A 27,841-nucleotide genomic window follows, 5' to 3' on the forward strand; every position below is an offset into this window, starting at 1 on the left:
CCTGTTTTGAAACTTCTGTTTTTTCATCTGACAGTACAGTTGGGAAATTCTGGACCTTGATATGAAATATTTGTTGTTTCTCATAATACAAGAACGATGGAAGAGAAAAATAGACTTGAATTCCTCCAGTAAATGTCTGTAATGATGTAGATGTAATGTCTAACTCCAAGTTCGTAGGCTGCTGATCGCTGGGAAGGGGCAGCAAAACATTCTTTTCACTGTTTTGGTTTTTAAATAGTTTTACCGAAAGGATCCACTGGTGAGTGACTTGCCTAGGTGGACCTTTGATCTGACCCAATATGCCTGCTGTTCTGTTCTTGTTTAAAAATTTGCCTTATTTTTGTTCCTGCTGCCTGAACTAACAAACTCAACTTGCCATAGCTGGTCAAGGATGTCTTTTAAGCACTGAGACCACAGGACATCAAAGGTCAGGGCGTTGTACTGATGAGGGAATTTTCTTGAGCTACACAGGAGGAATATAAGAGTGAAGGGATCACTTGGCACAATATTGACTATACTGATAATGTGGCCTGCATTCACTTAATCAGCAAGAAGCCCACTGGCCTCTTCTATCTTCTGGATGAAGAAAGCAAGTAAGCAACAAACGTCTTCTGAAAAAAAAATGTGTGGCAGGGAGGAGGGAAGGACTGTGGAAGGGATTATACATCCCTTTAAAAAGGAGAGGGATGTTGTGGGAAGCCAAGGGTCATCTTATGGCTATGATGCACACTCTGGTTTACTTCTAATGACTCCAATATGGTGGTGATATAAATTGATGCTAAAATGGAACTTTGGCTTAAGCAGTCTTAGAAACTCACTTTTGTGTTTTACCATGGAATTACAGTTAAAGTAAAACGCACATATGCACGTCGTTGGAACGTGAAGTAGCAAATGTGGTAAATAGTTGGTGTGGTGCTGACTAAACTTGACTGGTGAAGTGGGAGAAAGTGTTGACATGCAGCTGAAACCTCAGAATATTCTGCTCTGTTTGGAGCTGTTTGGTTTTGGTCCAGAAATTAAGCCCACCTCTAAGATTCAAAGCAGGTGTGTAAGTCTCAACTCAAGTGTAGAGAACTTGGACAATAAAATACTTTCCACGAGGATCAGTAGATGTTCTTCGGTCTGTTACCTTGCACCTCAGTAAACATACCTGTATTGAAAAATGGCTGACCTCTTTTGTTTTGTATTCCTAGTTTTCCACATGCCACCAACCAAACTCTGCTTGCAAAATTCAAACAGCAGCATGAGGAGAACAAGTTTTTTGTTGGAACCCCGGTGATGGAGCCAGCCTTTATTATTCGACATTTTGCCGGGAAAGTTAAATACCAGATAAAAGTAGGTGATCTGATGGCAAGGAAATTTTTTTGTGGCCTTTCTGATAGTTTTTGTCAAGGTGTAGAAAACTTGCTGGGAACAGGCTGGATCAGATGTGTCCTTAGATGTACTTCACATTTTTTTTAGCCTGGCGGTTGTAGACTGGAGGATAATGCTCACTATAGTGACAATTATTTAGAACAATGAATTATTCTGAATAGTGATTAATATCTTGGGTTAAAACACAACTTTTCTGGGAGCTTGTGGTTCAATGTGCCTGTTTTGCAGGATTTCAGAGAGAAAAATATGGATTACATGAGACCAGATATTGTTGCTTTGCTACGAAGCAGTGACAGTGCTTACGTTCGGGAGCTGATAGGAATGGACCCCGTCGCTGTGTTCCGTTGGGCAGTTTTGCGGGCAGCTATTCAAGCAATGGCTGTCTTTGCAGAAGCTGGACGCCAGAGAGCCCAGAAGACTGCAGGTATGGTAGTTAAAAACGGTCCGGAAATGCTTTCAAATACTCTACAATTGGTTAGTGCTTGATGACAGCAAAACCTTATAATCCAGATGCAACCTTGGTTTGGTGCTAAGGACAACACTGACTTGTGATAATGGCTTAACATTCACACGCCAAGGAGGTTGTCACTGTTTTATCTGAGCTCATTCGGACTTCCTCCTCCAATAAGTTCACCATTTCCAGCCGGCTGTGCCAAATGTGAAGTCCCGTTTGTAAAAGTTGAGGAAGATATTGCTAGTTCTAGTACGCATGCTGACCTTAGCACTGGTTTTCATCTTCTCGGATCTCCCTGAATTTTCAAATAAATATTCAGGATTAAATACTAATTTTGAAAAGCTTTTCTGAGCAGCTGCAATTTACTTTTTAGTAGTAGGAAGTCCCAAAAACAAAGTGGTCTAACTTTGTCACTGTAGTAGTAGACAAAAGCTCCAGGCCTTTAGATGTTTTGCTTGTTACAACTTGGGGGTTGGGGGGTGTCTGTTATGCTCATATCTCTGTCAAAATTCAACTTCCTGATTATCTCATAACAGGAGTGATACGTCAAGGACCCAGAGTTCCCCTTGGAGAACTCCAGAGATCAAATACACCAGTAGAAAAAGTTTATCGGTGAGAAACACATACTTCATCCGTATCAGGGAAAATACCTGAATTGCTGAGTCGCATTTTCATATATCAAATGTCAGCTACATCTTTCCACAAGGATAGCAAGTTTTATTTCTTCTGTCTTGTTTTGTTTGGCCGTTGTAATACTATTGAAACAATACTCTGGCTTATCTGATGGGAGACGCAGTACTACCACGTGTTGGTGACGTAGCCTCAGTTCCATTTACCACTGGGTTTTTGAGTTCTCTCTCTGTACTTTGTATATGTTGCTTTTAGCACCGTGTGTTCCTCTGCAGCCAGTCTGTGTCACTGAAGGATTCATAGGAGCACTCAGGTTTTTTGCAGCCTTGTGACGTGATTAGGAGGCAGGGCAAGTCCTACAGAGCTACCTCCCCACTTTGCTCTGTATAGGCATATTTGCCTTTCTGTGGAATATTTAGGTTTTATACATGTTCCTTTTGCAGCTGCTCAATGCTTGATTTCTCATTTGATTGTTCTGAGGATTTCGATATAAATGCTTTTGAAGACATCATTTCTTTTTATGAAAACAAGAAGTAAGTAGAAATAGGCCTGCACTTAAAGGCCAGGGAGGCACATTCCTGGACAGATCGACCTTCTGAGTATGCTCTGTGTAAAAGTGAAGCCATGAAGTGCGCATGAGGTAGTGACTTCATGCTGCTTCGTAATAACTTCAGCCTGGACAGTCTCTGTCACTTGTGGCAGCCGAGAACTAAAGATATGATTCAGGTGAATGGATTGGTCATAGCGTAACATATCTGTTTCCTTGTGATATCTTAAACCAAAATCTTGATACTCAGAAAACGTTCCGAGGTACCAAGGGAAGCAAGCAACTGTCTGTAATACCATTGGTGCCTTAGTGAGCAGCTCAGAATGGTGATAACATCTAACAGGCAGAAGTGATTCTTACGCTTCTGTTATTTTTGGTTTGTGCCTCTCTGGAGAGTAAAGAAGGTAAGTTCTGTGCCAAGACACAACACTTCACGAGCACGGTGCATGCTTAAAATAATGGAATCTGCCACGAATTAGGAACCATCCCAGGCTTACTTTGAAAAGCTAAACATGTGAATAAGCTTTGAAATGAGAATAAAAAACAAAATTTCATCAAGTATTCCTGTAATAGTTACTTTAACTTTTCTGATACAAGTCTGCTTAAGCAGCCTCATTTCAGTACTCAAACCTAGATATAGGCTTCTTCATAATCAAGCAGTAAATTTTTTATATATCTGAAAAGGCTACTTAGCTCAACAAAAAGGTTCCTTGCACATAAAGCACATTTTGCTAAACTTCCCTCTGTTTTCCAAATTGATGGCTCAAGAACTTGGATGAAAATGTGGAACTAGAGACTAAGTTTAGTATGAGACCCTGGTAATTAAACTTTAGGGCACTGACAGAATAGAAAGTGCTGACTTGACATCAGAATCATTCATGCTTAGGAAAAAGTAGTCTGGGATTGACCTGCTGCTGTTTGGAGCACACTTGGTGATGGGATCTCTTGGGTTTTTAACTCCTTTTTTCCCCTCTGTCATGGCTGTGTATATTTGTTTGCTATCTTTGTTTTGCTGTGAATCATTTTAGAGACATGCATGAACAAATCATCGCAAGTATAAAAGGACTTCCATGGCAGGGCGATGATCCCTGTAAGCTGCTTCGGTCACTCAGTCGGCTTCAACACCGCTCCCACTTCATGTGAGTTCTGGTGCTCTAGGTATTGCTTTGAAAGTGCAACAATAACCAAGCAGTTATTCTAGTCCATTAAAAATCCAGTTGTCCCAAGTTGGTCATCTGCAAAACACTAAACAAGGCAATTGGAAATAAAATAATACATTCTAGAAAATACAAAGGCTATAGCGAATGCTTTGTAGCTTCATTGCGTTAGCTGAAAGTTAAACCTACTTCTCATGTAAACCTGCTTTAAGACCCAGTTCTGTAGTACAATCTTGTTGCAAAACGTTCGCCAAGGAAACCTCTCAAGTCATAGCTAATGCTTTCCTGAGATTCAGGAAGCCAGTGCAGGGTTAGGACTCTTTACGTATGCGCGCCTATGCATGTGTAAGAAAATCAACCTGGTGATTTAGGGTGGTCCGTTGTATAACAAATAAATGAAAACTGGGTAGCATGGAGTTGGGAGATGCCTTACCTCACGGAGTTAACATGCCTAGAATTAGGAGGATGTGAACTACAGCCTCGTTTCTGAGAGGTTCCGCTTCTAGGTCACTGTGCATGTGTGGATGAGAGCTATGCCTCATCTCCACGCAGACAGGTTTGTGTAGCACCCCAGCAAGTTCTTCAGGGGATGATCTCAGACATATCAGAATTTGTAAGTGGAGTGCTGAGGCGTGCGTTGTCCTTCCGTGAGCAGTTAAGTTCTTTCACAGGGGTTCTGGTGCAAGCAGCAATAACTTCAGAGTCAAGTGTTTTGATTTGATAGTGCCTTAGTACTGTGAGGAGACTTCGACTGTGCAGTTAGCTAAATAGAATAACCTGCACAAAAATAGTCTGTGCAACAGTGCAGTTTTTAATAGCTTTAACTTTAGAGGCAATGTTTCACTTTTGAAAGCTTCTAATACCTACTGAACTTATTTTTAAAAATCTTGTTGCGAAGCAGTTTGCATTTCTTGCACTGATCACTTGTGAGACATGCATGAACACACCCTGATGCTGTTGTGCTAATTTCTTCTGTCCTTCATCTTGCCTCATAAATTGCACCGACTTACGGCTCACTGAAATAACCGAAAATGGTGTGTATTTTTTCTTAAATGATCTTTAATATTTTAACAGGAAAAGTAGAGGTATCAAACAAAAGCAGATCATTCCCAAGGTAAAGTTATTCCGTAAATTTAGATTTCTCTTGGGGTTTTTTGGTTTGTGGGTTTTTTTTTCACTGTGAATATTGACCGAACTCACTTTAGAAAATACTGTTTCATATTGTAGGGAAGTTGTATCATTTATCCTCTAAAACTTCCTTTTTGACAACTTCCTTTTTGACAATCTAAAGGATAGGTAAATGTTCACCTCTGTAAGATTTACCTCTGTTTAATTAGACTAGAGATGCCATAAAGGCAAAAAGCCATTTCTATTCAAGTCATTGAAGGCAAACATAGTGATGATGTAATTTGCCTTACACTCTTGGGATGGGGCAATGAAAGAGCATCACTCTTAAGAAGATGCTTTGGTCCAAAATAGAAATAGCCATGAAGCATAACATGACGTGGAATGTGGAGCTCTAGGTAGTTGGTTTCATTCTTACTCATTTTGGTTGCAGATGGGGATATTTCCCCTTCAGTTAAGAGATTTGTACTTTGTTGATAATGAAAACTTTCTTCTAGAACTTGCTGGATTCCAAATCTCTGAAGCTCATAGTAAGCATGACTCTGCACGATCGAACTACAAAATCCCTCTTGCACCTACACAAAAAGAAGAAACCCCCTAGCATAAGCGCACAGTTCCAGGTAGGTGACTGATGTGGCGGTACACGCCTCCGGCGCACCCTGACCTCATGGGAACAGACCTGCCTGGTCTGATCTAGGCTGATCTTGCTTGAAAAACAAAATGGGTTTTGATTCTTGGAATTTGTTTGAAGTAGAGTTTATTAGACTACATTTAGAGACTACCCTTGTGCTATGAAACGTGCTAGTTCTCTGTACAATCAGCCTTATCCTCGTATGCAGATCTAGCGCTACTGCAATAGCATATGCAAAGCCCACTTTTCATTGTCCTGAGAAAAGGTAAAAACAAACGCAGGGATCTGCCGTGCGTTACAGGAGAACCTCCGTATTGGGTGAAATAGGAATTTGTATAGCCGTCAGACCTCAAAGAACCTTATTTCTAAGGCATAAGCTGTACTGCTGTCAAATGCAACTCAAAATGCCAATACCTGAAGAAAAAAAACGTTTCTGAATATTTCATTTCAGACTTCGCTTAATAAGTTACTGGAGGCACTGGGTAAAGCTGAGCCGTTCTTCATCCGTTGCATCCGCTCCAATGCTGAGAAGGTAAGACTGCCTTAAGAGCTGATCTGATCTGGCTGCTGAGGTTCCAGCTCTTCTAGCCCTGTAAAATATCTCTTTCAACTTGTTTGCTGTCATTCTGATGAGGGTGAAAGGGGTAACTAGGGTGTGAAAACAGAATGTGCTTTCTCTACTGGACTGAAATAAGACACTTCAGGCATTTACTAGCTGTTGGCTGCTGATCTTTTTCAGAAAGAGTTGCTTTTTGATGAAAACTTGGTGCTTCAACAGTTAAGATACACTGGCATGCTAGAAACCGTGCGAATCAGAAGCTCTGGCTACAGCACGAAATATACATTCCAGGTACATAAGGAACTGGAAGTGGATTATGCTTTCAGGAATACCTGCTCTTTTTGGGAAAAGACTTGTTGCCTCAGTGTCTCTTGTGTTTTGCCTCATATGAAGCTCGTGACCGCTTAGGAAGAACCATAAAAAGTCTATGTAGTTTTGACGGAGCCTGCATGGTAACATGTTGTAGTGAAATCTATTGTGCGAGTCACCTACCAGTAAGGTGTTCTACTTGTTGCATGAAGGAAAGCATTCGGAGTGCTGTACGAGCAACCAGTGCTTGCACATTACTGTCTCTGTGTGAACTGGTTTTCTATAAATACTCTGGGCATGTAGCTTTGTAGTTCCACATATAGGTGATACTATTAATTGGAGGCTGAATGAAGAGTCAGGTGATTTTACAGCGCAGGAAAATTTGGAGTGTAGGAAATAAGTACCTTCAATTCCCTGTAGCTCAGATGCCTTAGCCTAATTTTAGAAATCTAGTTAAAATTCTAAACTTGTGAATTGCCTTCTAACTTTGATCTCCTGCTGTCTCTTTCACAGGAATTCATAGACCAGTTTCAGGTGTTACTGCCCAAAAATGCAAAAGCCTCCAAGGAAGGCATTTGCGTTCATTTGAAGAAACTAAAACTGGATGAGAACTACTATCAAATAGGAATGACCAAGGTCTGTGAAACTTTCCATAAGCCAATAAGAAATACTGATGTACACTGCAAAATGTAGTGCAGTTCACTTACAGGTGTTGCTCTCTTCTAATTTAAATAAAAAATGCAGCTATTTTAAACTCTTGCAAATGCTGACACAGACTTCAGTAGTTGCCTCATGGTTTTTGATGCCAACCTGTCTTCTTGTGATACAATACAATTCTGTGTTGTACAACACAATCTTGCCAGTACCCAGGGTCAGCCGTGGGGCACTTGGAACACATACTCCCACCATCTGCTTCGAGGCATTTGAGTTCTCCAGGTCTTTCAGATTTTGCCCGAAGTCTCCAAGGTGCCACACCCTATTAGTTCATATCAAAGTCCACCAAGAACACCAAGTGTTTTCTGTCATCTCTAGGGCCACATCAGGGACATGTTCTTAGCATGCTGAAGTGCTACAAAAAGTAAAGGGCGTAGAGGTAACCATTCGGGACAGAGTAAAATCCCGACAAAAAAACAGGGCAGTGTGAAGGCTAGCAGGAGAAATTCCCCTGAGGAAAGGAGACAGTCACAGTTTAATACGATCTCTATCATGTCTCACGCAGAACACCCAGGTTAGCTTCATAAGACAGCTCTCATCCTGCAATACAACTCTGTGTTGCACAGGTAGTACTTTTGGAAAATTGTTGCTGTTGGCATTTGTCGAACAGGTCAATGCTTTCCTTTTGGAAGGGTTCTAGGATGTGAAGGCTGTAAGTACAGTTGCACAGTCTAGAATCTAAACATGGAGATTTGGTGTAAGAGGAGGGCTTTTACTTTTGGGATGTGCTAGTTGCTGTCAGCTGATAAGGTTTGGTTCAGTAATAAGTATTACCATTCTCATTTTTTAGCTTGTGGAGATGCCTCCAGTGGGGGCTGAAAGGTGACGAACTGTTCATTGATGAACTTTTCTTTAATTGAGCAGGTCTTTATGAAAGAGGTTGGCCAGCAAATACTAAAGGATACACTACACAAAGAGGTGATCAGGAAAATAATTCTCCTTCAGAGCTGGCTCAGGATGGTTTTGGAAAGGAGACGCTTTCTCAGAACAAGGCAGGCAGCCATTGTTTTACAGGTATCTTTGAGAACTGACAATCTTTTTTTCCTGACAAACAAACCAACCCCTTCAAATGACACCGTCCACCTTCAGGTACCCCTCCCTTACTTTAGAAATCTCCCTTCTTAGGCTTGCTGGCGTTCCCGTTGCGTTAGGATGGCACTGCAGAGGAATAATGCTGCTGTTTATATTCAGTCAGCATGGAGAAGATACAGGGAGCAAAAATGCTACCTTCAGCAGAAGAGGAGAATTTGTCTCCTGCAGGCCATGGTCAGAGGGTATCTACAGCGTAAAAGGTAAAGGAAGAGGAGCAACAGGATATGAAAACATGTATTTTAACTACTTGGCTTCACCCACCAGGCTCAGTTTGTGTGATATGTTGACTTAGTAAACACCTTAAAGACAGTTATTACGATGTGATGCTGTCAAAGGGCTAGTGGTGTGTGGGAAGTGGGTAAGTGCTTAGTACTTGAGCGTTACTCAGGTGAGCTGCACTGATGATGCATGCCAGTCCTAACAAGCGGACCTCCATGCAGTCATACTGGGACTGTAAGTGTATTTGTATTTGGTGTCTGTACTGCTATTTAGGCTGCATTTAAACAGCTGGGTACTTTCCTTGACCCCTGTGCATTAAGTATTTGTGTTTTCACCTTACAAATTCTTAACAGATTTCAAAAAATGGCTATAGAAAAGCAGAAAGCTGAAGAAAAGCAGAGAGAAATGCAGGAAGACCAAGACAGAGAGAATGATGTGAGCAAGGATGAGCAGAGCGAACCAGCAACAGATCAGTTGCCTGTGAAACAGAAGTCAGAGCTTGATCAAGCCGTCGGGGACAGAGGTCAAACTCCAGATGAGCAAGCTGAAGACCTGAGCTCATCTGAAAAAGCCACATTACCCCAGAAGAACGTGACAGAGGGCACTGAGAAAGTAACAAACAGCCGGGAGAAACGTGAATCTCGCCGGCAGAGGGGGCTGGAACATAACGACTTACAGAATAAGCATGTCCTGTTTTCCTTCGAAGGACCATCTTTACTGTTCAATGAGGAACAAACATCATCTGAGGAGGCCCTGGAAACTGTTCCAGTGCCAAAGAAATCCACAGCACAAGATACTGTCCTTCAAGGAAGCAGTGAGGGAGAGAAAAGTCCAAGTGAAGAAAAAGCTCTTCCAGACACACCGCCATCAAGTGAGATAAAAGAAAGCAGTTCTATTCCTGAGCAACCACCTGTATCAGAAGGGGAGAAAGTAGATGATAAGGCAGTTGATAGAATGAAAACACAAGGGAACCAAAATAACCAGATAAAAGGCAGCCAAAGCTTTAACTGCCCTGAAAGGCCGACAAATCTCGCACTGAATCTTCATAATACGCTTTCTGCTCCTGGGAGCTTACAATCTCCAGTTGAATGCTGGGCAGATAAAGGCAAACATCTTGCTCAGAAGGCAACCAAAGATCTGGATAGTCCCACTTCTTCCCAAATCCAGAGATATGTGGATGACCCAGAGAAACTAAAGTACAAGAGAGAGAAGTGGAAAGGCAAGAGACAGTCTGATGCTGGTCAGAATGATATGCTGAGTCAGTCTCTGGATGGAAGAACACGTGCGGATAAGTCTCCTCAGGATCAGCTAGAGTAAGGGTAGCTTCCTAATTATTTTTACTTTTTCGGAAAATGATAGCCTGTACATCTGGATGTGTTATGGGAGAAAATGGAGCTATGAACAACTGCTGCTTTTTCTTGGCTCCCAGTCCTGCAGTTGAATATGTATGGGTAGAATGTTTTCAGAAGCTAAGGAAAGATACAAAGCCTTCCTTGCTGACTTAAAATTGGAGAGTCAGGTCTTTAGTTAGTCTACAGAGCTTATTTTCATGTGTCTTTTGTCCATTGAAAACAAGATTTTAGTGACCTGCAGTTTGCAAGTATCATCCTTCTGATAGGGCAGGAAATCTGACGTACCCTTTTTTTGACTTCTCCAGTACATTTTGCATTTAAAAGTGAGTTGTAAGAGTTTATCAGGATTCTCCCTCAGATATAACATTGACATGTAGGCCATTTAAAAGGTGGCAAATATTGCAAGGCTGTAGACATCTATAACATATGTAATCTGAAACTGATCTTGTAACATTGCAGAAAGAAGGGGAGTTCATCTTCATTAAGTGATCTTTCAACACTCGCCCAATCCATTGCCATGAATCAGGTATTGGTGCTATTATGCATATTTATACATTAATATTTATAAACAAGGATAATTAAGACTTGTGAATAATTGGCTATACTGTGTTCTGTATGTCTGTGTTTTTCAGGTTGAGTTTTTGTTCGATGACATTTTTTTTAAACTGGTATTAGCAAATATTATACAACAACTTGAAAACTTAATTTTTAATAAAATCCTTGATCAAAGCATTAAATATACTAATAAGTAAGCTAATATCTATTGGGTAAAGTGTTTTGTTTTGATGAAGCAAACTTTTCACCATTCTAGTTTTTAAAACGATTTAAAGAATCTATTTCACTAAACATGTAGTTTTTTGACTCCTTCTCTCTACTGTAGCAGTCACCAGATACAATAGAAGAAGAAAAGGGCAACAAGAAATATCCTGTGCAAAAGAAGCCCGGTGACCTCTTACCTACCTCAGATGCAGCTGTTTCTGTGCAGTCAGCAAGTCACCAAGTAGATGCCAAGTATGTATTGTACGTGTGAGTGGCCTGCCTTTAAGAAAATGAAAAAAAAAAAAAAAAGAGATTTTCCACTGGTGCTTGAATTGGGCATCTTGAGACTGAGATTGTGGAGAGACACATTGACGTCAGCTACGTGAGTGGCTGTGTTGCTCGTTGACTTGATCTCCAAGCTGATGGAAGCACAATATCTGACCCTGTTGAGGAGCATGTTCTCTGCTTCTTGCATAACACTTGTCTTTGAACTGGTTCTTTTTAACTCAAGAACCACCATACAGGCTCAGATCAAAGGTCCATGTAGTGTACCGTCATCCAGACTGAGAAATAAGGACACCAAGAGAAAAGCTGAAGAACCCAACAAGCATGTAATGCTGTTTCCCTGGCCTGCTCCTCCAGATTTTGGCATTGCGCAACTCGGGGACTTCCTGAGCCAGAAATGATGCCTCAGACAGGGGAGGTGTTCTCTGTGTATGCTGAAGGTAGTGCCCTAACCTAGTAAATACCAGGGTGCAGATGTACTTTCAGACTCTCTTTCCATGTTGCTGCTGCTCAGTTTTTCTGCAGGTAGGACCTTAGGGGAAATACGCACAATAGAAGTTAATGCTATTGTGGGCATTAGCTGTGCTGTTAAAAGAGCCTTTTCTTTCAGTAGGGCCAGCTTCCATTACTGATGTGACAAACCTGTGTCTGCTTTTACGTTCAGGTCTGCTTTTAAAAGTCCTTTGCGTAGACTTTTGGGGAAAAAGCCAGACAAGAAAACTCCAAAGGAGAGTCCTGATGTGACTGATGAAGGAGAAGGCATCTCCCTTGTATCCTGTGTCCTCTTTGCAGATACAGGAGGAACCCAGAAAGCTTCAGACGGTGGGTTTCTGTGACTTGATCCCCAGCTTGCTAATATCTGTCTTTTCTGTAATGTTTTGCATAGAAGCAAATAAAGCAGATTTTGGTCATCCTGCTTTAATATAGAAACTAATTTATTTCCCAGCTTCTGGACAGCCAAGTCGCCTCCAGGCAGGGGAACGCCCTGTGAAAGAGGGCAGTAAAACAAAGAAGAACCGTACTATAAAAATCAGCAAGATCTCAAGTGTGTCTCAGAATTGGCGAGCTTCCATGGTCCGTGAGATTGCAAATGCCAATGAACTGAAAGATCTCGATGAGTTCCTCCTAAACAAGGTAAAAAGCACTCAACTATGATAAAATTCAGGTCTACGTTGGCTTTCTGTGTGGACTTTTAAAGACCTAGGTGCAAGTTTATGTTATGATTTAAAGTAAAGGGGCATTGATTTGATAGCTTGACTGAATTAGGTCTGTATTAAGGCCCTTCCTACTCCTTCCTTTAAGTCTCTGAACGTGTTTCATTACATTAAATCCTGGTGGCATTCGTGCTAGTTCTTCATTTGTCTGCAAACAAGTGGGCAGCAGAAGTTGTATTAATAAAAAAAAAAATTAGTTCTAAGGAAATAGAGTTCTCTAGAGCCTAGTTACCGGCCCCTATTTTTGTATTGTCACAGTGTGTTAAGAAATGTTGGTTTAAATAATTGTAATGGTTGTAGATTACTAAGCCCAGTGACTGAAATGTAGCAGTGGTTGGATGTTCTTGTTCTAATGAAATTTGATGCGGATGTATTTGCCTTCTAGATCAATGACTTACCCTCCCAGAAGTCTGGTGTGGAATGTTTGTTTTTTGAAGCCACAGAGAAGTTTAGAGGAAACATCAAGACCATGTACTCTGCTCCTGTAAGTAGTAAGTCTCAAAGTGAAATGTTGGGATGTAATGGATGAATTGTGTGCAGTTTAAATGCTAGACCTAAGCTTTTTAACAAAACAATTCAGCAATTCTTAGCATAGAATTCAAAGCTGAATGTAAGACTTGAAAAAGAACACTTTTTACAGTTCCGCTGTAATCTTAAGCAGAGCGTTTTGTTTCCCTTTCCTTATTCACCCAGCTGTAACTTATTTTTAGAAATGGATGGATTTTGCTGTCTTCAACCTCCTCATGTTGCTGTGTTTAAACACCAGGGAGGTGCCAACAGCTTTTCCAATATTCTTCTGACACTGCCTTGTCTCAGCCAAGTACCCTTCTCCAGTGGAGTAGGGAAGCGTGCTGACTTGTTTCCGTCATGGGCTGTTATCTATTACTTTAATCATGAGCGTGCTTTCTCACCTCTGAACTTAAACACACAAAATATGAAACTGTCTCGACTGTATCCACAAAGACTGTCTTCTGAACAATATCTGTTCCTTCTCTAGAATGGGCAAATCCATGTTGGCTACAAAGATCTGGTGGAAAATTACCAGCTTCTAGTTACAAATCTGGCCAAAAAAACAGAAGAGAAAGAAGTGAAGCTGGTTTTGAATCTCTTCCAATCCCTTCTGGATGAATTCATCAGAGGATATACAAAAAAGGAGGAGTCTGAGCAGCCCAAGGTATACAGCTTACTCTTACTGGCTCATGGGATGATTACTGTCACAGGATACGGAACATTGTGTTACCTCAGGAAGGTTTTCCACATAGCATTCTTCATTATTTGGGAAACACTTTCCATACACGAATCATGCGTATAACAATTCTGAAGGCCAATACACCTTTTTGGAACTGTTTGTTATTTAACTTGATCTTAATACTTTTGGAATCTTAAAACATTTGTGTATTTTCTGTGTTGAGAACTTAGGAGTTCTCTGACGGCTTGAGAGGTGGAATTGCTTTGTCATCAGGCAGTGAGAAATACTCATTTTTAGGAAGATGACAGTGTGAGCTCAGACAGCCCCCATACCAAGCTGAAGCTGCAGGGTAGTGTCTCAAATGTCTGGAGGCGAAGTAGAATCTGGGAAACTGGATAGGAAAAAAAGGAATGGAATGTCTGGATTTCAAAGACTAATGCCAGTTCTGTACTCCACTGCAGCAAACTAAAGCCCAGAAGAAGAAACGAAAACAAGAGCGTGCAGTAAGTGCTTTTCTTTTTGCAAGAATTTAAGTTCTCAGCTGCACTCACAGAACCAGAGGAAAACACCCTTGGAAGAGCTTGATTTTTGTACTGAAGTTCTGTTTTATGTGCATGCTAAATCACTTATCTCTCTTACGAAGGTGTGACATAATATAACTGTTTTTTCCATAAATCAAAGATCTTGGTTATGCAGGGATAGGTGATACTCTGGCATTTTCTTGCTTGTCCGTAGCACCTTTTGGAACCTAATGGCTTTCCTCAATAATGGAACTGTTTAAAGGAAAACTACTTCTAGATATTAGTAAGAAACTATAGCTAACGTATTGCACTGATGCACTGATGCACTTCAACCACGGCAGCAAGTCAACTATGAAATGACCCAGAAAACCCAACTGTCTTAAGACAGGGTGAAATTTGGTTTCGAGGTCAAAGCCATCAGCTGTAATTGTAAAATGAAAATAGAAAAATCTAAGGTAGGGTAGATAGTTTAAATAAAACTAATAGTAATTTAAAAAGGCAAAAAAAAGATCCATTAGTTTCTTCCTGCCTCCCACCAGATTGAAGAACACAATGGCCACGTATTCACAAACTATCAAGTGAGCATACGGCAATCGTGTGAACACTGCTCGTCCTACATCTGGCCCATGGAAAAGGCCTGTCTCTGCAGTGGTACGTGAAAACACCTCTTCCTTGCAACTTAGTTTACAATATGTGCAGATTGCTTGTACAGATGGGGCTTAGTGAACAGTACTTTATAGAGTTAGTGAATAAGACAAAATCCTTGGTGTATTAATGTGATTTGGAATGCTTGTAACAATTGCTCCTTTCTCTAGTTTGCAAGTTGACTTGTCACAAGAAATGCATGTCCAAAATCCAGAGCAGCTGTACGTCCTGTGGAAAAAAGGTAAGAGCTGTAGATCTGGGATGTGGTGCTGTGATACTGTGAGTGATGCAGGCAAAATGCTGCCTTTTTTTCCTCAGCAAATGAGCAATGGGTGTCCAGGCGCTGAATAAAAATTGCTTAAACAGTTCCCTTCTCTGTGTGCATATAGTCAGAGGCAGGCCCTGCAACTGTAGAAACAGAACGTTCTTCTAAAAGGTGATACTGGAGCTAATTTGGGAACTCTTCCTTTGGAGTATGTGTGCTGCGTTGGACAGAGTGTTAAAGAAATCCTTTGATGTGTACTATAAAGTTTCTTTATTGCTGCAGCTCAGGAAATCTGCCTTGTGATCCAAGGCTCATAGCAAGCCAGAATAAAACACTCCGCTTTTGTTTCTTGTAGGATAAGCTAATCGTAGTGTGAAACAATGACATTTTCTAGCTTGGGAACAGGTATTCATGGTGCTTGACCTGTATCAATTCCAGAATGAACAGGACGCAGAACCACGTCATTTTGGAGTCTGTGTGAGTGCCCTGACCAGCAAGGAGAATTCAGTCCCCATTGTCATGGAGAAGTTGCTAGAGTATGTGGAGATGCACGGCCTCTACACAGAAGGCATTTACAGGAAATCAGGATCAGCAAATCGTATGAAGGAGCTGAAACAGTTGCTGCAAGCAGGTCAGGCAATGTTGTTCACCCTTTAGACTTCCTTGCGTGGTATCAGTTTTCCCTGCAATTCTCTTCTATCTGAAAGTATCTGTCACTTCTTTTTAGTGTTTTTAAAAACAGCTTTGTGTCTTAAAAACAGCCACGCAGGCTGTGTGATTTTTGTTGGCTGGGAAAAGCTGCCTAGTAAATATAAGTGACTGTCAGACTTTTTCTTCTGAATTGCCACTTGGATTCTGTGAACAGGAGATTTAGATTTGAGTGTTTCTAGTCTTCTTTCTTTGGGGTCCCTTTGTGTACATCAAAGGAATGAACTGCTCTAAATAAAACACTTCTTTTCAGATCCAAACTCAGTGAAACTGGAGAATTACCCTATTCACACGATTACGGGGATCCTTAAGCAATGGCTACGGGAATTACCAGATCCACTGATGACATCTGCGCAGTACCATGATTTTCTCCGAGCTGTAGGTAGGTTTCAGAAATGTTTGCAGCAGTGTTTTTTCTTTAACTTACTATGTCCTTGGGAAAAGAACCTCTAAGATGCTCATGTTGGCTAAACAGCTTCTCTCCAGCAATAATTTCTGACATTGTACATAAAACACTTCTTAGGGCATTTCTCTCCTAGCTTATTTGATCTTGCTTTAGGATTCCTTTTTTTGTAGCATGTCACTATACAACTGCCCTTCCTAAAAACAGTGAGCATGTGAATAGGTTTCCCTTTGTACAGGTGTCTTTTTTTTTTTTTTTTCTTCTCCTCAAAGTTCTGGACCAGATCTAGCTAGCCAGATACCTCAAATCTTTAGATTCATTTAACTTAAGTGGCAGTAAGGCACCCTAAATATTGTTGGAGATCTTGATGTGCCACTTGATGGTTGCTAACAACAGCAGCATCTGAAAAAGTAGGAAAATTGCAGTGTCATGAGGGGTACTTTAATATCCAGTTATAACAGTTGGTAAATGAAGTGACATAGTGACTCCTAAGAACTTAATTTCTGTTGCAGACAGTTTGAGACAGTGTCAGAAAGTGCTTGGAGGCTTTCTACTAGCATTGCACCGCAATTATGATCTTGTGCTTTCTCCCCTTGTGCAGAACTACCAGAAAAACAGGAGCAACTCTGTGCCATTTACAGTGTCCTTGAACAGCTTCCACAAGCAAATCATAATACCTTGGAGCGACTCATCTTCCATCTGGTCAAGTAATGAGTTTAGTTACTTCAATTGAAGAGAAACTCCATGTGACTTCTTTGAGTCCCTCTTGGAAGCTTTCTGAGAACTTAAACCTCTTGAGTGTCAGTGTAGGGATTGTGCCGCTGCTTTAGAAATGAAAGAATTGAAGTTGATAGTTGTGCTTAAAAACAGATGCGTGCTTACTTCTACCATCTGATGTATTTGTATCAAATCAGGTACGAACAACTTTGAAGAAAAGGTAGGTCTGAAAGACTTGGTGAGTCGTCTGGATGCCAGGAGTTATGTGGATGGGGCCATAGTGAACTGAGGACGTTAGCGTACTTGTAGGGACTGCATGAAGATTATAAATGCTGGCACATATGCTAGTCTTGGGGGCAGGCGTAAATGGTACTGGTAAAGGGCCTGCTCTTACCCAAGGAACTTGATAATTTTCTGAGTGGCCTCTGAACATAGGGAAAAGGCATTTTTAAAGAGGAGGCACTGAATCACCAGACGTACTCTGAGAGGCTGCCAAACTAGCTTAACCTGGGTGCCTTCCTGTTCCTTTTTTTAAATGCATGAAACTTTTTCTACTTAGGTGTGAAATAATTTAAAAACACTTCTTTGAACTGCTGTAAATAGAGGCCTTCTCTCATGTTGTTTGGGAACTCTGGCAAAGTTTGATCAGATTGCTTGTATTCTTGCAAGGTTCACTAAAAAAATCTTTTTTTGTTCCTGAAAATTGCATTTCAGAGTGGCTTTGATAGAAGATGTCAACCGTATGTCACCCAACGCCTTGGCCATTGTTTTCGCTCCATGCCTCTTGCGTTGTCCTGATACCTCAGACCCTTTAACCAGCATGAAGGATGTTTCAAAAACAACCATGTAAGTTTTAAGTCTGCTGCAAAGTAGCACTTTGAAATACGATGGAAGGCCAGTACTACTACCTGCATTTGTTACAACCTTATTCATATCAAGCTGAGAAACTGAGTGTTAAGAGTTGCTAAATTCTGGCTCTGCTAATGCTGCCAATTTACATGCCCTTCTCTGACTCCTTCCACCTGTCTCAAGTTTGTAAAGCATAAAATAGGATGACTTAAATATCAGGCTTCTATTTTACATCAAGATAGCCTGGGGGGTGGGATTGGACACTAATCATATTTTGCTGAGATACAAGTCATAATAAACAGTAGGATATAGAATTAAACTCTCTCCTCATACTTGGAAACCCCTGATAGTTTTTTCTATGGAAGAAGGTTCTGTCCGTGAGCCTCCTTTTTCTCCTCACCCTCCAGCAGCTCTGGCTCTCTGAATGCCCCTTGCCATCCCACTGCATGGCTGGCCTTGCATTTGCCTCCAATGAAAACAGAGTTTGAAAAATGACAGCTTTTTGTAACTTCTTACTCGCCCATGGGGGCCATAGAGGTGGAAAAGGGCGACTGCAGGCTCATTCTATATCTACCAGTCTGTGCCAGCACAGGGAAGACGGGTAGAAGAAGCAGAAGCAGTTAGTGGCCATGGTAATACCTGTTTGCTTACCACTGTTGTGTACAGCCAGCATGAGGCGCTCAGGTTATCACAGGAAGAATGTGTGCCTTTAACAGTTTGTCCTGTTTTGCTTGCTGTGTTAGACCCTTCACCCTGTTACTGTGACTGCTACCACTTGTCAGGCATGTGTTGGGCGACTTTGATTGTGTGCCATCCATGCACGTGCATGTCATACACCCCCAAGCCAGGAGAGGCATCTCATGGTTGTCCCCAGAGCTTTTATAGTGTGAGGTTGGTCAGTAAACTCTTGCCCTTTTGTCTAGGTGTGTAGAGATGCTCATAAAGGAACAGATAAGGAAGTACAAGAAAAAAATGGATGAAATAAATCAGCTGGAAGCAGCTGAGAGCATTGCTTTCCGACGACTCTCATTGCTTCGGCAGAATACGGTAAGCGTTGAAATAAACCACAGAACCACACCATCCAGCACAAAGCATCCCACCAGCTTCTTGGGAAGGGCTGTGCTACTTACTTATCCTGTCCATCCTGTCCATCCCATTCAGCAAGTCAAAAATCAGGTGCTAGATAAGAAAAGGGATTTGGACTTACCTAAAGCTGTTGGTAATAGCTAAATATACAGCTGCACTGGAGCCTGTTTGATAAATGAAGGGCGCAGGGGTGGGGATCTGCTCTTGCAGTGGGCAAAATCTATTCCCATATCATTCAATCAGTAGAACTAAGAGCTGGGTCTCTTACATGGCAAAGGAGTTCCTTTGCTCCAGAGGTGGATGGTGGGCAAAAATATCCTGTGGTCTATTAGGGCAAATATGCTTTTTCTTTTCTTTTTTTTTTTTTGTTGTACTGAATAAAACAAACCAAACTCTGATCAGAAGCTGCATATAGTGAATTTGGTCTTCATCTCTCTATAGCTCTGGCCTGTAAAACTTGGCTTTTCTTCCCCTTATGAGGGGATGCTGGTATGTATACTGCCTGTGTTAAGAGTGCATGTTTTTTTTTTATGGTACTATTGCATGACTAAAATACTACATGTATTGTAATTTGGTTTTAAATACTTTTTTGAACAATCACGGCTGCATGTAGTGGTGCAACTTTCTCCCCAGGTTGCATGCAGTGTTTCTGAGCTGTTCTATCATGACTCTGGTATTTTAGAGACATTCTGAATGTAACTTGTATTGGATGTAATAATATTACTTACAAGTAATGACTAAAACTCAGCTGAGGCTGGCAGATCAAACTACTATGCTTCAAAAAAGTAACAAACCCCCAGAAATCTGGGGAACAGAAAAATTTCTACTGCCTTTTGAAACACTTGTATGGATAACTAACAGCTCTTCACCAATTCCATCAGCCCTTCATTTGGCCTACTCATTTGTCTTTCACCTTGCAACAAGTAGACAGTCAAGACTTTTGTAGTTTCTCAAGACTGAGGAGCGTTACACATAAATTTGTCTTGCAGAGTAAAAGCTCACAGGTCAAAGGAAATGACAGTGGCAACTCAGAACTGGACTCGGTGCATGAAGAAGAAGAAGTTTCTGAAGCTGATAACCGGGAAAAGGAGATTCTCATTGATCGCTTACAGTCAATAAAAGAAGAAAAGTAAGTCACCCTTTATCTCTATAGGTCATGCCCTTTGCAGTTGGAGGTAATAGAGATAGTAAAGCAGTATACTTGTCCAGAATGACTTAGTTATGTTCTGTAGGCCTTTATGAACAGGAAAATGCAAAGGACTGAGAGAAAATAAGAGAATTAATATTTAATGCCTACATGCAGGAAGGTTTACCTCTAAATACGAGCTGCCTGAAGTTGCTTGTATCAGAGACATTGTCTTTCTAGAGCACTACAATCTCTGTTTTGGTGTAGGGAAGATATAACTTACCGGTTACCTGAGCTTGATCAGCGAGGCTCTGATGAGGAAAACGTAGACTCTGAGACCTCAGCAAGCACAGAGAGCCTACTTGAGGATAGGACAGGACGGATGGATACCGAAGGTCAGTATTAAGGTAGTGTGTGTTTTTTATTCTACATCTTTCACTGCATACAGCCAGGTGACCAGATGTTATCTGGTCGCAGTTGCTTGTATTAAGTTACATTCTTACGTGCATGTTTTCAGTATCTAAGTATCTTGTTTCTTTAAAGCAATTACTGGATTACACTGCCGTGCTCAGAGCTGCAGCATGCCTGCCAAAGACATTTGCAAAGTGCCTTCTCTTTTGCAAACCTCTTCAAATTCTTCCTCTGCATCCCGGGCTTCAAGACAGAGATCATCTTTAACACTGCCCAAGATTAAAGTGCCCCGTCGAACTCCAGTGATGCCAACAGCAAATATAAAACTTCCTCCTGGGATTTTCAAACGGACAGAATCCCAGGGCACGATTTCAGCGAACGAAGCGTCTCAGATGATGGTGAGACGAAGGGAGCAGCCAGCAAGGCGAACTGATAAAATTCACTCTGTGTACATTGCACAAGGGTCTGCAACGGCCCACGCTCAGGAACTCTTGGATGAATACGAACCCACAGCAAAAGTAAAACGGAGGTTTTCAGACCCTTACTCTCACGTTCCCTGTATAGAGAAGTGAAATGCTTTAGCTGTCTGGACTACTTTGAAATTGACTGCAGCTTTGGCTTTTAACCCTTCGAAGGCTGTGAATTCCTTCATGTTCTTTTAAGTAGCTGCTGGGAAGGCAGCTTGGAAATGTATAGGACTGTAAGGGTTAAGCAAGGTTGTTTGAAACAAACACTTTTTAAATTAAAACCCTGCAAAGAAAGTTGAACATGAAACGTACGTTAAGTAAAATACGTGGGTTTGAGTGTACAGGGATAAAACAAGTCCTCTGGTTTCTTCTGTCGTGCCTTTTTCTATTTGCCTTACAATAGACTCTAAAGGGCGCAGCACTGAGTTTGGGTCAATGTGTGCTGTCTTAGTATTTTTATATTTTTAATGACAACTTTCTGTGCTGTTTACAGTTTTGTTAAAGTTAAGTAGCCTTAACCGAGACCAAAATGCATAAAGATGTTTATAAATACATTGCACTTTTAAAAAATGTGTTCATTTGTCAATGTCTCTCTTACCTAATGAATAATTTCTTTGGAAGGAAGCCTTTTAATCTTTGTCAGTACTTCATAAAGCATTGGGAAAGCTTAGTGCTTCCTCCATGCACAAAGGGCAGGCCCGAGGTGTCACCTCAGCTCATTTTGGTGCCCTTGGAGGAAATGTACAACCCCGCACCGAGCCACAGTGCTGGACACTTGCGCTGTGCGGAGCTGCCTCATATCTGTGTAACAAAACCCTCGAGGGTGAGGTGCAATAAAACATTTTGAAGCAGCAGGCTGGGCACCAGCCCTTCACACAACTGGTCTTGCAATCCCTGCTCTGGCCCTGCTCCAGGTTGAAGTGAAGGAAGAGTACAGCTCAGGGCCCTCTTGGTTGCTGCCTCCGGGGCTCTGGCGATGCCACAGAGCAGCAGCCACTTCTGGATGAGTGCGTGGGTTTTCAGTTGTAGTTTTGGGGTGGTGTTTTTTAAATAGAACTATAGAACGGGAAAGGCTCGCCAGGCCCGCCCCTCCCTGCGCTCCACCCTAAGAATGGCGCCCGCCGCCCGGAAGCGGCTCTGAGGCAGCTTCCGGTGCCGACCGTCAGCCATGGCGGCGACGCGGCTGGAGCTGAACCTGATGCGGCTCCTGAGCCGGTGCGAGGCCCTGGCGGCGGAGCGGCGGGACCCCGAGGAGTGGCGGCTGGAGAAGGTGAGGCCTCCCGGGGATCAGGACCGGCCGGGAAAAGAGCGCGGCGCGGGAGCCTCCTGCCCCCCACCACCCCGGCCCCGCAGCAGCGCGGTTCGGCTCCTCAGAATAAACCGAGGCAGTGAGCGCTGTAGAGTGTTAAAACTCCAACCCCGCGCTCAGCCGTGCAGCGCTCTCTGCCAGACAGAATATTCCTCCTTAATCCTATCGCTTAAAAGCTTTTTTTTTTTTCTCCTCAGTATGTGGCCGCTCTTGAAGACATGCTCCGAGAGCTGAAGAAGCAGTCCGGGTGAGGCGCGCGCTGCGCTCCTGGGGCGGGCGGGTGTCTTTTGTGGCTTCCTTAGTCCCTTACCCGAGTCAGACATCGCCCACAAACACCGCAGTAGTGCGGACGCTTCCCAGCGGAAATACCTGTCGGTGAGGGGAAGAAAACTGTGCCTGCAAAGCAGCTACAGCACAGCTCTGTGCAACCCTGTTCTCGGACATGCTTCCCTGGGCAGCGCCCTGGAAAGGGTGGTCTGTAGGGGGTTGCAAGCATGTCCCTACCCTGAGGCTACTTCTGTTGGAATATGCTTCTTCGAAGAATCTTGTGTTGTTATTTTATTTTATTCTATTCAGAAAGTCACCTGAACAATAGAAAATACTGATAACTTCTGGTTTTCATATTATTTTTCAATTCTAATAGCAAGCCAGCCCCAGAACTGCTGAATGAATACTCTCGCAAAGTGGACTTCCTAAAGGGACTTTTAGAAGCCGAAAAATTGGTAAGATTTACTAATCCAGCTTGAAAAGACTTAAGTATTCTCTGCTTATGTTCATCTTATTGCCTGGTTCCTATATTTGCTTTTATCTTATGTCTCAAAATAACACTTGTTAAAAGCTTATCAGGCAGTCCTTGTAAAAATGTGAATAAATATATCAGATTTTCATATTCTGTTAAAATTGGATGTTGTATGACATCTGAAACGTCTTCCCTCCTTTTCAAAAGCAAAACATATCTTGCCTACATCCTTCTCACTTCTTTGATGAGAGATAGAAGGGGCAGGTACCATCCTTTAGGACTAATACCTCTTTTGGATAGTACCATGTGCATCTGGAGAGCTATGAAATGCCAGTGAGCTGCACCGCAGTTAGTGCAGGTACAGTCAGTGCTGCTGTTCCAACTGACCTCACTGTTCTGCAGGGAGCAGCTGTGGAAGTGCTCCCTGCATCCTTCGTGGTCACGCATCCCAGTGGTATCACACCGCAGAGTGGGATATTCATGACTTTTCATTGCTTCTTCCTACTCACAGTCTTCATCAACCGAAAAGGCTCTGGCAAATCAGTTCTTGGCCCCTGGACGTACCCCTACAACAACCAAAGAGAGAACTCCAGCTACTAAAACAGTTCACCTGCAGACAAAGGCTCGTTGCACAGGCAAGATGAGGAGCGAGCTGCTTGGTACAGTATGTTTTGGTGCTGCTGCTTCTTTACTGCTAGTTTATGTTGTCTCTTGTTGCATTCAGCTGCCTTTGGTGGCTGTGCCTTGGATGTGTCCCAGGCTGGGCGGGGAGCCACCATTTTCTGGGTTGTAGTTTAAATACCAGGCACGGGCACCACGCTAGGCCTGGTGGACTGCCTTTTATGACTGGCCCTTTGTAATCTGTCTTGTTTCTCCTTCTGCCTCCCAGGATCCCTTGGCTATCAATGGTAAGTTTAATCTGTTGTTTTCTCTAACTTTAGTTAATGTGAGTCTTACAGGGAGAGGAGGAGGAAGGTCAGGTATTAAAGATTGGCCAAAGTGTACTTTTCATTTAGTGGCTCACTTCTTTTCAAGATAGCAGACTTCAAAAAAACCAAACAAAACCTAACAGATTAAAGCCTTAGTGTTGTTATCAGTATGGTGTCAGGGACTTGAAAGAACCTATTTTTCTAGAATTCATACAGAAACAGACATTCTAACTATAGAATTAGCAAGGACAATTTACCTTTATTGTTGCTCCTGTTCTCTACTCTGAGCAAATCATGTGATTTTAGGCACTTAGAGTAGGCGTTGTTCAATTCCACTTAAATACACAGCCATGTTATTCATGTAGGGAACTGGTAGGAATTAATTTGTGGTTTCCATAGCTACTGTTACAGTGGCTGGAGCTAGGCCAATCTAACGTGTCCTGAAAGAGAACACCAAGACACACGGGCTTAAACCATGCCTTCGGGGATATGATTCATCTGTTTTTTCTCTCCACCATACGTTTGATATTATGTGTTGTCTTTTCCCTGTGGAAAGCAGGTAGGCATTTGAAATCCATATGCCCTGGGGTAGAGGACCAAATCCAAGAGGATTTGAACATCTGAAAATCCCTTACAGAAAATTTGTTTCTCCAGCCTATGACTGCATGGGAATTTGACATGCTAAAACATAAATTTAACTCTTTTTCCAGATTCTGAGGAGTTAAACATCAGGAAGCGAAAGTAAGTCAAAATTTCTCATTCTGATGCTCAGTGTTTTGGGAACTGCTCTCCCGGTGACCATTAAATCACAGATGTGCTTCCATTTGGGTGAAGTGCCTGCTGGCAGAAGCTGAAGTATGCTGACTTCAGCTGATTTAGCTGTTCCTGGTGTCTTGTCAGAGTTGCAGAGTCTGGGGAGACCTTGGGAGATCAACCCACAAGGAAATACAAATACCAATGTATTTTTTTCCTTACCCTCTTGCAGAGGCCTTACGTCTGATGAGAAGCAGTCAGCAGTCGAGCTGGATGCTATGTTACAGCACCATCAGGATATGCAGGAGAAGTTAGCTGAAGAAATGCTAAGTTTGGCTCGCAGTCTCAAAAACAACACTCTGGCTGCGCAGAACGTGATAAAACAAGACAATCAGGTAGCGCATATTAAAGTGCTAACCTCTCAATTTTGCAACCCGGAAGGTTAAAGCGCTAATATGTTAAATGCTAGACCTGTAACTTGATTCCAGGAGAGATTAGAGCAGGGAGACTTGGAGGCAACACCTGTCTGCTTCCGTAGCACAACTGAACCTTTTCTCTGTTGGAAGAAACAGTGGTCAGAATTTTCAAACCAGAGTTTGAAACCGTTTGTTCTCTTTGCTCCCCAGACACTATCGCATTCTCTCAGGATGGCAGACCAGAACTTCGAGAAGCTCAAGGATGAATCTGACCGCCTTGAACAGCACGCAAAGAAATCAGTCAACTGGCTGTTGTGGATAATGTTAATTGTAGTTTGTTTTATATTCATCAGCATGATTCTCTTCATCAGGATTTTCCCCAAACTAAAATGATCGGGGGTTTTTATTTAAAACCGCCAGAAATGCAGTTGGAAAGCTCAGCTGGTGTGATAACTGTCAGCCATCAATAGCTTTGCCACCTATCACATCCTGAAAGAGGTTGTCCAAGGCCTTGCGTCTTTCTTGTCCCATCACTGGATTCAGTGAAGGGTTTCATGGGCGAGGCTTCCTACACTTGGATACTTGGTTACTTTTTTTGCGTAGTCAACCTGGTTACCTACTGAGGGGAGATCTGGGATAGAGACCACAGTTTACGCTGAGCTGCTAACGAGTTCCTTAGTGGATAAAGTCCTGGTTTTAATGTGGCTGTGACAAATGTTATGACTCCTAAAAGGCATTTAGTCGATACAAATCTAAGTAACAGCTGAAGTCTTAAAATGTTTCCTGTCTTTACAGCTTTACTGTACTGAAGTAGGACCTTGCTGCCAACAGGATATTTAAATACAAAGTTATGTACATACAGAGCTGTAGGGTGTAGGAGGAGAATGCTGCCGCTGAGTTGCTTGCCTGGCTTGGATTCAGAGTGTGTCAACAGGTAAAACTATTCTCAGGCTCACCATTTTCCCAGATGGGTATTTGGGACTTGGAACTTCTCAGTCACCTTCAGTTTAGACTTGCTATAGGAGGGCTGAAGTTGCTTGCTGTTGCAGTGTTTGCTTTCCTTTGTGTATGTGCAAATGTTGTCACTTATTGTCCGTCTGTTGATGCTTTTGCATCAAGGAAACACTGTGACCCTGGTACCATAGAATTGTACACACAGGGTTCTCCCTACGCTATGGACCTCACCTGTACAAACATTTTTTCACTGTAAGGTGAGGGCAAAGGACGCTGGTGCCTTCAAGACAGAAAGAATAATAAAAACTAATCAGCCTTTACCTTTTGAGACAAGTTATTCTGTTCGAGACTGTTCCTGTCAAACTTGTATTCTTAAGAGGCCACTACAATAAAGCAGAGATGAAATAAACTCAAATGAGTATTTTTAAAACATTGCTACTGCTAGAAGAATTTGGAGCCTGCAGTAAAGCAAGGTTTGTTGTGACAACGTAAGAGCCATTTTTAAGTGCTTGTGATAAGCCAAAAGCAAACCATTCTGCATCTGTCCTGTCGTTTCTGGAGTCTTACTCTGGAAAGCGTTGGTGTTCAGGGGTGTGCAGTTTCCTGCTGAGGAAGCGAGGAGCAGCAGATGACCCCCAAGTGTTCTTTTGCCACATCTGTTTCTGTTTGGGACCACTAGATGGGGTGTTTTAGGCCTCTTTGATCTCCACAGCAGCCCTGGGTGCGAGGAAGATGAGGGGGGAAGAGCTGTTTGTGACAACAGTTGGGTTCTTATGAAAATCCGACTGCTGCTTTGAACGCGTCCCAGGGCAGCAGGCTCTGTTTCAGAATTGTTCTTTGTTCTTTACAAAAACAGCTGTGTTATTGAAGACAATTAACATTTTTTTACATAAAGTATTTTTGTTCATTTAACAGGATGTTTGCAAGTTAGTATGTCATTCACTTATGGATTATCAAATGAGTGATTGTATTATGAATTACAGCTTTTTCTCCTAGCTGCTCATCTATGTGATATGCTCATTCTGTTTGAGCAAACTTATTACTTACCTTGAACTTTATAGAAATTCATAATTGTAGCAATTCATTTATGGACATTTCTACTTTTCCCAGAAGTTTTTCAACTGTAATGTTTGACATTTCACTGTGCTTCATTAGTGAATGCTGTGCCACCAAATTATTTTTTAATTCTAATTGTTTAGGACTTTCCCTGCAGGCGTTTCAGTGCTGAGCTCGTCTCTTAAGGCAGAGGTTTGAATGTAGTGCTGGAATGCTTTTTGTGTGTGAGATATTGGAATGATACAACATTAAGGCTTCACTGTCTATAACATTTTTCCCTTTATTACTTGAAATAAATTTTTTTCCAGCTTGTAAAAGACTAGGTGCGTCATTGCAGACAAGTTTAAAGCTGAATTTTGCTATCAGCCATGTGTTGGCTGTAACTTTTTGGCACTTAGCAATTAGAAGTTCAGTTGGAAAGACCTGAAAGGGAACTGCTAGCGATCGCTTGCACCCAAGAAACTGTCCACCCGTCCAAGTCAACAGCAGTTCCTTCACAAGGAAGCCTGCTAGGAAGTCAGTTCAGAAACACATGCTATTTAACGTTTGACTGTTGACATTTTATGGCTGTTTACTATTTTGAAGGATGAACTGCCAGAACTGAGATTTGAATCCTGTAACTCCTAGCACCTTTTGTGATATCTCGCGTGACCGTGGAGCATAGTGACTCCAGCGCTGAGCTTCTGGATCCCTCTGACCCGCTGGAAGAGTGTTACCTTCTGCCCTGGCAAACCAAAGGGATTAATTGCCACGGTGGCCAGCAGTCTCCCTGCGCACAATGGCTGTTTTGTCAATTGGCGGTTGCAGTCTGTGCTTTTCTTGAGTCCATTTAGTAATTATAGTCATTCAAAAACACTCGGAAGATCGGTGTCAGTAG

General features: G+C 42.1%; 2 protein-coding genes across 6 annotated transcripts in view; both read left to right on the top strand.

Annotated features, from left to right (window-relative positions):
* MYO9B (myosin IXB) overlaps positions 1 to 21,432 on the top strand; it is a 45,108-nt gene extending 23,676 nt beyond the window's left edge. The window contains exons 11-41 of one of the 5 annotated variants that reach the window (XM_075076816.1): positions 472 to 593; positions 1,194 to 1,335; positions 1,603 to 1,798; positions 2,365 to 2,440; positions 2,902 to 2,991; positions 5,237 to 5,276; positions 5,785 to 5,907; positions 6,370 to 6,450; positions 6,658 to 6,768; positions 7,300 to 7,422; positions 8,365 to 8,514; positions 8,626 to 8,792; positions 9,165 to 10,124; positions 10,623 to 10,689; positions 11,044 to 11,174; positions 11,872 to 12,029; positions 12,154 to 12,341; positions 12,807 to 12,905; positions 13,419 to 13,595; positions 14,072 to 14,113; positions 14,671 to 14,782; positions 14,947 to 15,017; positions 15,480 to 15,672; positions 16,003 to 16,131; positions 16,754 to 16,859; positions 17,584 to 17,715; positions 18,642 to 18,765; positions 19,246 to 19,293; positions 19,794 to 19,933; positions 20,198 to 20,325; positions 20,474 to 21,432. In XM_075076816.1, coding sequence (XP_074932917.1) covers positions 472 to 593; positions 1,194 to 1,335; positions 1,603 to 1,798; positions 2,365 to 2,440; positions 2,902 to 2,991; positions 5,237 to 5,276; positions 5,785 to 5,907; positions 6,370 to 6,450; positions 6,658 to 6,768; positions 7,300 to 7,422; positions 8,365 to 8,514; positions 8,626 to 8,792; positions 9,165 to 10,124; positions 10,623 to 10,689; positions 11,044 to 11,174; positions 11,872 to 12,029; positions 12,154 to 12,341; positions 12,807 to 12,905; positions 13,419 to 13,595; positions 14,072 to 14,113; positions 14,671 to 14,782; positions 14,947 to 15,017; positions 15,480 to 15,672; positions 16,003 to 16,131; positions 16,754 to 16,859; positions 17,584 to 17,715; positions 18,642 to 18,765; positions 19,246 to 19,293; positions 19,794 to 19,933; positions 20,198 to 20,325; positions 20,474 to 20,913 — 4,866 coding nt within the window. In that variant the 3' untranslated portion in view covers positions 20,914 to 21,432. Of the gene's footprint in view, positions 1 to 471; positions 594 to 1,193; positions 1,336 to 1,602; positions 1,799 to 2,364; positions 2,441 to 2,901; positions 2,992 to 4,033; positions 4,145 to 5,236; positions 5,277 to 5,784; positions 5,908 to 6,369; positions 6,451 to 6,657; positions 6,769 to 7,299; positions 7,423 to 8,364; positions 8,515 to 8,625; positions 8,793 to 9,164; positions 10,125 to 10,622; positions 10,690 to 11,043; positions 11,175 to 11,871; positions 12,030 to 12,153; positions 12,342 to 12,806; positions 12,906 to 13,418; positions 13,596 to 14,071; positions 14,114 to 14,670; positions 14,783 to 14,946; positions 15,018 to 15,479; positions 15,673 to 16,002; positions 16,132 to 16,753; positions 16,860 to 17,583; positions 17,716 to 18,641; positions 18,766 to 19,245; positions 19,294 to 19,793; positions 19,934 to 20,197; positions 20,338 to 20,473 lie in introns of all 5 variants that reach the window. The other 4 variants (XM_075076815.1, XM_075076819.1, XM_075076817.1 and 1 more) reach the window with 4 other exon arrangements.
* Positions 21,433 to 21,680: 248 nt separating this feature from the next.
* On the top strand, positions 21,681 to 27,281 carry USE1 (unconventional SNARE in the ER 1). The gene is made up of 8 exons (XM_075076821.1): positions 21,681 to 22,078; positions 22,315 to 22,364; positions 22,761 to 22,839; positions 23,368 to 23,520; positions 23,746 to 23,764; positions 24,496 to 24,526; positions 24,771 to 24,933; positions 25,165 to 27,281. Exons 1-8 carry the CDS (start codon positions 21,977 to 21,979, stop codon positions 25,345 to 25,347), a joined length of 780 nt encoding a protein of 259 aa, XP_074932922.1. The 5' UTR covers positions 21,681 to 21,976; the 3' UTR covers positions 25,348 to 27,281.
* The last annotated feature ends 560 nt before the right edge of the window (positions 27,282 to 27,841 follow it).

This window comes from Phalacrocorax aristotelis, chromosome W (genome assembly GCF_949628215.1).
Source record: "Phalacrocorax aristotelis chromosome W, bGulAri2.1, whole genome shotgun sequence".
Taxonomy (NCBI): domain Eukaryota; kingdom Metazoa; phylum Chordata; class Aves; order Suliformes; family Phalacrocoracidae; genus Phalacrocorax; species Phalacrocorax aristotelis.